This window comes from Penaeus chinensis, chromosome 9 (assembly GCF_019202785.1).
Source record: "Penaeus chinensis breed Huanghai No. 1 chromosome 9, ASM1920278v2, whole genome shotgun sequence".
Taxonomy (NCBI): Eukaryota; Metazoa; Arthropoda; class Malacostraca; order Decapoda; family Penaeidae; genus Penaeus; species Penaeus chinensis.
In genome coordinates this window covers 14,290,725-14,300,724 of record NC_061827.1, presented here as the reverse complement: position 1 = coordinate 14,300,724, position 10,000 = coordinate 14,290,725, and the positions used below count along the sequence as shown (strand labels likewise).

Below are 10,000 nucleotides of genomic sequence, written 5' to 3'. Positions count from 1 at the left end.
TTCATTGGTTCCTAGACTTCACGTGATTTTCTCTTGGCCCAGGAAGAGTAAGAATTATGGAGGGCCTGGAAATTTAGAGCTTTTGCATCTTCTCTCTTACTCTTGTTATTAGGTTGCAAAGGAAATGCTAAAGAAGAAAGTGTCTTAGAATGTTATATGCTACCAGATTGTAAGGTCAGATTCTTCATTTTTGGTGTTAGTATCATTTACAATAATACCCATGTTTGTTATCATCACTGGACTCCTTATGATGTCTACTAACATCATCTAGCAGTAACAGATAAGCACAATATGAACAGTCAATTATTTCTGTACCTTTCACTCCAGTTGGATTGTGATATATTTCACAGAGAATGTTTTTTTTGTTTTTTTTGGAAATGATACAAAAAATTAAGAATCTGATAGAACATGACATTTAAAGACAATTTTCTTCTACAGCATTTCCTTCACAAACTAATAATAGGGTATTAGAGAGGATGTAAAACTCAGAAATTCCAGGTGCTCCATGACACGTACATTTCCAGTGGCAAGAAAAAAGAGCATGAAATTAAGGAGGCAGTGAAACAGTCGTGATGATAGACACTAACACCCAGTCTATTGGCGCCAATATTATTTGTAACAGGTAAATGCATGATAGTAGAAGCTGGACCCAGGGAAGACAGTTGAAATTAAAATCAGTTCTGTTATGCTAGACTATGTATAAGGTGCTGTTTCACTTTTAACATGCAAAATTTATGGAATAAAAAAGAGCAGTGGATAGTGGTTGCAAATCCTGCCAACAGTGATAATGAGGATTTTGATGACTCGTAGGTTGGTCATTGCGATTTATTGGTCAGGGTAAGAAATTATTATTGTGTATCCTGCTGGAACATACAAGATTTTGCAGACTAGGTGGGGGGTAAGGGGAGTGGTAGCCATCCCTGGAAGGGGGATTAGGAGGCAAATCCCCTATTTACTGTGAATGTGCTTCACAAAAATGAAATTACTGAAAGTTTTACTTGAATCATTCACTTTTACCTTGCAGTTTTCCTGATACCTACCATGCCCTCCCCAGCTATCAAGATTGATATTGTAGCTGTGTTTTGTTTGCAAAGGAACTGAGTGCTTTCAGAAAAAAAAAACAAGTTTTTACCCAGGCATTGGTGTTAGACATCATTTCCAAATTTACCCCATTTTCTGTGTGTGATATTCATAAGGTGTGTCTTCTTTTTGCAAAAAGGTATCAATACCATATGGTATTCTTCATGCCCTTCTTCCTATCAGATCTACTATTGTGACTATTGCTGCCTAGCACTAACTAAAACTACTACTGGTGTACACTGGTCATCATTAAGAATCCATTGACATCAAATTTAATGGATTTTAACGTTCAAACTTTGTTTCGAAAATTACAGGCCACACTGATCAAATGTAGTGATGATATTGGCCCAATCCTAGGGAGAAATTGAAAAGGTAAATGCTTACAAAATACTTGAAGTGGCTTTTCAAACAAGACCTGTTTTATTATTAGATTTTGTTTCTACAGGCTAAACTGCTGGGTCATGTTTTATTTATTTGATCAGTTATAAAGAAAAGGATTGATAATCTCTAGTGAAGATGTGCATTATATAAAAAAAATTAAACTCAATTTATTTTATACAACCTATATTATATTAGCTTTATGGTAAGATGTGTGTGCAGACTCAAAGAGACTTAAACTTGGTGATAGGAAGCTATGAACCAAAACATCTAAATAGTTTGTCCTATTCACAGTCATTACTCTAGCTGATTCATGAAAGAAAATGTGTTATTATCAGAAATATTGGGTTAATGAACAAGATTATCTATATTTGAGGAATCTCACTGAAATTGTTATTTTTATTTATTTTTTATATATTTTTTATAGAAAAATTAAAATTTTGATATTGATTTTTAACAATTCTTTATTCATATACATATGATCCAATGATCCAACTGTATACTTGCAAGTGCATATTTGGTTTGTATGGAAGATATTCTTTGCATACAGCACAAAAGCATTTGGGAGAAAAAATTCACAGTTTTTGCATACTTGTCATTCTTTGATTTGTGTATCAACATTGGATTATATTTTTGATTAGTAGTTTGATTTTCATTGCCATGAATATTCAAGATTCATAAGAAGAACTGATGAGTTTTTTCCCCCCATTTTACAGTTAGCAGAATGCAGCTGAGGGCATGATTTCAAGCCAAGTTCTGGAGTAGAGGATTTATCATCTGGAAATAGTAATAGAAAAAAAAAAAATCATCATTTATGTTTAGTAATCATTACCAATAATAGTTGAAAAGCATATAGAAATATAGTAGTGATAAAATCAGGAGAAGTGATTGAATTTCAGACATAATTATGTCATTTTATAGGAAAAATGCAATTGGGGGCTTGAATACACCAGGGGGTACCTGTGTACGACAGGCCTTTAAAAGTCCATTTAGAGGAAACATATCCTCAGAATCCAGTTCAAATCAACAGATATCACCAGGAAATTCCTCAAAAGAGTTGAGGACATCTTGCAATGACTTGGAATGCAAAGAGAATTCCCAAATGCAAAATGATAGAGGAAAAGGATCAGCCCATGTAACTCCAAAGAGACATTTGTTATCAAAATCACACATAGCCAGGAGAACATCCCAGCAAGGTTTCAGTGCACCATTCCGAAGCCCAGGCAGGAATGCAGGCCAAGATCAAGCACAAGGCTCATTGGATGAGCAACTGGCTGCACTTAAGAAGCAAGAATTAGAATTGGATAATGAAATTACTTCCCTTGAAGAACTAGGGCTAAAGACTGAAGAACTACAAGTACATATAAAGAATTTACATCGCTACAATGAAATTAAGGATGCTGCTCAGTTGGTCATGGGTCGATTAGCTGAACTGGAGGGAGTTACAGTGAAAGAAATGCATGAAAAATATGAGATATCCAGTTCTGAATAAATGTGTAAAATTGGTGACCATATATTTTTTCCACAAGGATAGCTATATGATGAAACATGAAGAAAATTAATAATACAATTAAAATTCTCATTCAGTGTATTGCAGTTGAAAAGCAGATATCATTTAGTATGATGATGCAAGATTTTGAATGATGAATTCTTTCAGTTTGCAGCAAAGGAAAGTATGTTAAGAAAAAGAAAATCATGTGTTTTTGCATATTATATAAAATAACATTAGCTTTGTAGATTGCATCAATTTTTTTCTCAAAATGTTCTGCATTTATGTCTTTCTTTTTCTATTCTCTTACAAATAAAAATTATACCATATATTTAGTCCTAATGTATATGAGATGAAATTTACAAAACTAGAAATAGTGGAGAAGTTTGTATTTTTATAATGAATATGAAGTTCAATAAATGTTGTTTTATTGACCCAGTCAGTGTATTATGTTGATACAACAAAATATTTAATGTTTTGCTTTTAAGTTGTAAGATGTGTAGATAAAAAAGAAGAAGAAAGTGGAGTACATGAATTTAAAGCCTGACCATTTGGTCAAATATAACCATGAGACAATATCATGGTATCATGAATTCACCTCAGTCTTTGCATAGGTCTGCTCAATTACGCACATGTGCCAATTGTGGTGGCTCCCATAATGTATTTCATAGGAGCTGTCCTGCCTACAAGCTCGAATTTGAGGTAGCAGTTCTCAGGTTCAAACTGGGCTTCACTCTATATGAGGCCAGACAAGAAGCACCAGTGAGGTTTTCTCCTTCCAAAACTGTACTTTGCTCTGCTCCCCTCTCACCTTCTCAAGAAATTTCAGCATCTCCCCCAGTATCTCTTCCCTCTACCCCAATCCCTCCTATCTCAACTCTCTTTCTCTCCCAGTCAAATTCCTTTTCCAGTCTAAATCTAGATACTCCAAACTTTACCACTTGGTGCCTACCCCTCCTCCTTCTCACTCAGCCTGTCGCACCAGACAATCTAAATGGTGCGTTCCATCTCCTACCACATCCTCTCTTACACCCACCTCTCCTTCTGCTCCTCAGACATCTATTCCCTCTTCTCCTGCAGATAAGAAAACTTCAGACCTCCCCACCCAACTCCCCTCCTGAAACTTGAAGTTTTAGGAGGGGACCCATGAGAATGCTCTACTCCCTCATCCACCCTCTAATTTCTCTATTACTATTTGCTCTACATTCAAAGTATTTGTCAATATCCATCCTCTTTCCCCTCAAGTTCCCCCTACCCCACTTCCTCCTACTCTCCCAGAAAACACCCCATCCTCTCCTCCTTCATGTTCATCTCCATTCACTCTCCCTTTCCCATTATCCTTGCTAATGCCACCTAGATGCTCACATGACTCCCTTATGTCACAACAATGTCCTCCCCTCCTGACATTCTTCCCAATACTTCACCTCTTTGCTTATTCCATTCTGTGGATTACTCTCCTACTTCTACAACTACCATTTCTTACCATATTACCCTTCGTTGTTTCATAATGGCTCTTTTGCATCTTTCCTCATACAGTGTTACTCTCCCTTCCTCAGACACACTCTCCATTTGATCTGATCGCCCAATACCTTTAACTTTTACAAATCCCTACCATATTTCATTTCCTCCCCCTATATACCCTTTTCACTACCCTTCTACAACCTACAGTGTTCTACAACCTTTGACATCTTAACACATCTGATAATTAACTCATTTTTGCCCTTTTCACCACAATACTTTAGGCATCAGCTATTTGCATAACTGATGCCTACTTTATTTATTTAAAAAAAGTAAAGATTTGTAATGTCAGACCTCTACTAATGTGTGTATATTGACATTTAAAGTTACTAACTCCTTGGAGTATCCTAGATAATGATTCAGTAATATCTCAGGAAAAGTACCCTCATCTGCTCACTATAATTAATCTTTAACATCACTGCTATAATCTGCACAGATGCTATATCCTTATTTATCCAATTGCAATAAATAAAACCACACACACACACAAACACACACACACACACACACACACACACACACACACACACACACACACACACACACACACACACACACACACACACACACACACACACACACATAAATACATACATACATATATGTATGTATGTATAAAGGCTGGTATGAATGTTTGCCGAAGTGTATTAACCTTAATGGAGAATATGTTGAAAAATAAACTGAAACTGTTTTTATCAAACATCCTTTTTCCATGTACATTTTGAAGCCCCCACATATTGTATGTATATATATATATATATATATATATATATATATATATATATATATATGTATATATATATATATATGTATATATGCATATATATATACACATACATACATACATATATACATATAATATATAAAATATATGTTATATATACATATATATATTTTTATATATACAGTTATATATTATATATTTTATATATATAGGTTATATATTTTGTACATATATTATGTAATATATATTATATATTGTATAATATATGTGTTATATATTATATAATTATATATATTATATGTGTTATATATATTATAGAATATATATATATGCATATATATATTATATATATTATATATATTATAGAATATATATGTATATGCATATATATATTATATATATTATATATATTATAGAATATATATATATATATGCATATATATATATGTATATATGTTATGTATATTATATATATATATATATATATATATATATATTATATATATATGAAATATATATAAAATATATATATTTTTTAATATATATGTATATATTATATATATAATTTATATATATTATATATGTACTATATATATTTTTTGTATATATATCTTATGTATATATTATATATATGCTATATATATTGTGTATATATTGTGTATATATTATATAGATATATTATATATATACATATATGTAATATATATATATATATATATATATATATATATATATATATATATATTACACACACACACACACACACACACACACACACACACACACACACACACACACACACACACACACACACACACACACAGACACACACACACACACACACACACACACATGTATATATGAAAAGGAAAACCGGCCACAGTAAGAAATGAAAATATATTGTGATGTCTCAAACTCTTCACAAGTTCCTCTTCAAATAAATAATAAACCAAAATGGATACAAGGAGAGAATTTTGACAAGAATATATAGTGGTAGAGAGACAGAATGAACAAGAGTTGAATCAGGTCACAGGAGGAGGGTCAAGGTTGAAGTCTGGGGAAGGCTTTGCTAACTAACGAGGAGGTAAGGTCATCCAAGCCCCTTTGACCAGCAATCAAGTTAAAATTGGCATTTTTCTAATTAATAAATCTAGCATTTTTCTTTCATACAAATTTGCCAATTTATGAATTGATTTAGTGCTTTGTACATATATTCAGTCTAAAACAAAAAGCTACAGATAATGTGATGTTACCAATTATCTGTACTTGTTTAAAAAGAATTGCAGTTTTATGAGATTTTTTTTTTTTTTTTTTTTTTTTTTTTTTTTCAGTGTTCAGCATGTTTATTCAGCTCACACCCTTGAATGCTTAAGTCATAGTTCTCATCTGACAGCCTTATTTTGCCTTATCTCCACTTCAGGACAACATGATGGATTTCATCCTGGCTGTGAAAGACCCACAAGAATGGCATAAAGCAAATATGGTACTCAACCCAAAGCATTACTCTGCCCTTCGATATGGTGGACATCACTTTGTGGCCAATGTTCAGGAGAACTGGGGGGCCAAAGTATACTTCAATACTCTTGTGCCAACTCATGAAGGCGTAAGTTTATATGAACTATAATAAAATCATTGACAGTCTGTAATCTCACTCATCAAGAACCAGGATATTTATTTTGCAATTATTATTTTTCTTTTACATGCTTTTTCCTCTATATCCATTATTTATCTTAACAGTATGTCCTCTACAATGTATTTGCAGATGATAAAGTACGGAGTGATATCTCAGAAGAGTTTAGTTACTGACTTGCTCGATTGGGACACAATGTACATAGCTGGCCGGCTGCACAAACCTGTTCTTATGCTACACTTAGGTATGTGAAGTATTTTGATAATGATTCTAATTTCTGCTCTTTTTAGGGAAAAATATACTAGTTGGAGGGAGAGTTCTAAAAATATTTTTATTTTGCATTTTTTTTTTTCCAGAGCGTAAAGTATGTGAGTAGTAGTTGATTTTGTTTAATTTGGATTTGATAAAAAATATATACTAATCCAGTAACTCTTTTTGTAAAATATTACATTATGTTAATAAACTGCATTTACCAAAATTAATAAGGATGACTTGAGCAGGGAATGGTTACATACTATATGTTTTTTTTACAAAAATCTAGCGAGAAAAATCCTTGGTGCAAGAAATGCCATCTTTGACAAATCATTATATATTTTTATTTTAAAACAAAATTGAAAAGTTACATACATTAGAAAGTATTGTAGCATAAAGTTCATAGGACAGTTAACCCCCAAATATCCAGAACTAGAATCCAAAAGCAACAGTTAAGCCAATTGTTTTTAAGTTTATTGTTTACAGAAGTCTCAAACAAAATAAGTACTTGTAAACTTTGTGTAATCTATACTATAGAATGGAATTAACCCATTGCCACCAGGGAAAATGAATAAAAAATGAGGAAAATGCAGTGCTCATTTTTTATATTTTTTTGTGAAATGTCTCTACATATAGATGGCTCTGCTAGTGCTTAGCCTTACCGGATTTCACCTTTCCTTGAATTGGCGGGAAAATTAATTTTTTTCTAGTGCTATGAATATCGACGGTATATCAATACTAAAATGTTATGTACATTAGTAATAGCAAAATAAGATAACATAAAATATTTTCGTAAATTAGAGAAAAGAGTAAACGGGTGAGACAGGCCGCACTTGTAATTGGCTCATTGGTGAATTAGTACAAGTGTAGCCATCTAAGAATTAAAACAAATAAACAAGTAAACTCACAATGGGCAAGGCATGGCATGCCCATCGGCAATGGGTTAAACTAGCATTCTTCACAAGTCATTTTAAAATGTGGTGTCTCATAACCTGGGATAACATGACACACATTCCATGTCCACTGTGATTTTAGTTAACCTACTGGCCCAGATTGCAAAAATACATGCATGTCCACTTTAATTTTAGTTTATTAACTGTGTTTACAAGGAGACAGCTCTACAAGTACATAATCACCAAGGAGTCAATTATTAGTCCTACTTATCTCACATATTTACCCATTCTCTTTTTGGAAAGATTCTTTTTATTATTTTGATTTTTATTAGTACTTTAGTAACATTATCCATGTTAATAGCAGTAGGAATTTTTTTTCCCACAAATTCAAAGGATAGGGAAATCAGGCAAGGTCACCTGGTGCCTACTGATTGACTCCTTGTTGGCTGAGCACTTTTGGAGACATATGTGTGTAACAACATTAACACAAAAAACTTCAGTGGAGAGTACATAATCCTGGGATGATAGGGTTGTTTTTGAACATAGCTGGCTCCACAAGTGCTTAGTCACCAAGTCAGTTAACTAGTCCTACCTGTCTCACCTGTTTAGCCTTTTCCTTGATTTTTAGATTTTTTATTGCTTTTTGTATATTAATATTATAATTTCTTTTGGTTCTGTACTGTATTTTTTTTGTATTTGGTGTGGACTATTTATGCTATTTTCATTGGTTGCATGTTACATACCACACAGTTGAAAATATATATGAAAATATTACTCTGCATAGTGTTACACTATTTCCCCTTTATGCAAGATACACTTTAAACATGTCTTGGTGATCTCAATCCCATCCTGCAACATAGGAATATCCCAAATCTGCTGGGCAAAAACTTTGAAATCTTCACGATATGTGTAGTAGTCACCTAATGACAAGGGGTTATACGTGCAAGTTGCAAAATTATTTTTGCTAAGTATTCTTTAATCTATCAAGCATCTGAAGATGAGGAACTTCGCAATGCACTGAAGATAAACCTGTATGCAGCCTTACATACTGCGTTGCTGATGCTTCCAGACTCTTTCAGTGAAGAACAGCTTTATTTAATATTAGCAGGACTATCATACTCAGGTCAGTTATTACATTTTTTATGAATTTACTGTATCTATATCACTTGTGGTTCAGTTCAACTTTAATGTCTTTTGGCAGATTCATGGTACTATTGAAAAATGCTTTAAAGAATGTCCATATTTCTCTACTTTAAGAATATAATTTAGATCTACACTTTCCACAGGTGACTTCCGTATGCAAGTTGGAGAAGACCAGAATAAAGTTCGCAATATCGTTCGAGCACAAACACAAGAGTTTCGAACTTTGTACACACCAATCTTAAATGATCTCTCAGAATATGCCCTAGTTGACAGATTTAAAGGCATGGGAGAGCAGGACACTTCCCCTCCAGCCAGGCTACACCACCTCTCAATGCTTCCTAAAAAGCTTCAGGTATGAAGAAAAAAAAAAAAAAAAAAAAATACAAGAGCTAATTGTTGAAGAAAATAATCTTAGTAAGATAATTTTCCTTTATGAATAAAAAAAAAAAAAAAAAACATTGACTGGAATTTTATGTATGTTTAGGAAAATACCTATTCTGTTTTGCTATAATCCATCAGTTACTATTACAATTTTTTTTCTGAATAAACCAGTAAAATATACTTTGTTGCCAGCTATTTCTAATAAAAGAGTGGAACAAGGATGGAAGAAGTAGAGACATGGAAGACGTTCTCCGTGCTGCTGCTCATGATCCTGATGTTGGTGATGTCATTGTCAAAGGTAAATGGAAATTTTCAATGTAAATGTTTTCTGTATCATAACTTGGTAGGTAAAACCATTTGTTATTAAGCTGCTATCCTAGTGTTCTTTGCTTCACATGAATAAATTACAAGTACATATTATAATGTCTAGTCTAAATTATAAACATTTAATCATATCTGTAATACTTTTCTCCTATGATACCAGGGATTCAGGATATAGTGAAGACTTCCAG

The 10,000-nt window shown here is 32.8% G+C and overlaps 1 protein-coding gene across 2 annotated transcripts in view; it reads left to right on the top strand.

Moving 5' to 3' along the window:
* The window catches only part of LOC125028811 (phosphatidate cytidylyltransferase, mitochondrial-like), an 11,388-nt gene that overhangs the window by 1,011 nt on the left and 377 nt on the right, over window positions 1–10,000 (top strand). The window contains exons 2-8 of one of the 2 annotated variants that reach the window (XM_047618324.1): window positions 6,610–6,792; window positions 6,952–7,063; window positions 7,176–7,187; window positions 8,953–9,087; window positions 9,251–9,459; window positions 9,681–9,786; window positions 9,973–10,000. The exon at window positions 9,973–10,000 is cut by the window's right edge and continues 377 nt beyond it. In XM_047618324.1, the coding sequence (XP_047474280.1) occupies window positions 6,610–6,792; window positions 6,952–7,063; window positions 7,176–7,187; window positions 8,953–9,087; window positions 9,251–9,459; window positions 9,681–9,786; window positions 9,973–10,000 (785 nt within the window). The remainder of the gene's footprint in view (window positions 1–6,609; window positions 6,793–6,951; window positions 7,064–7,175; window positions 7,188–8,952; window positions 9,088–9,250; window positions 9,460–9,680; window positions 9,787–9,972) is intronic. The other variant, XM_047618325.1, reaches the window with a different exon arrangement.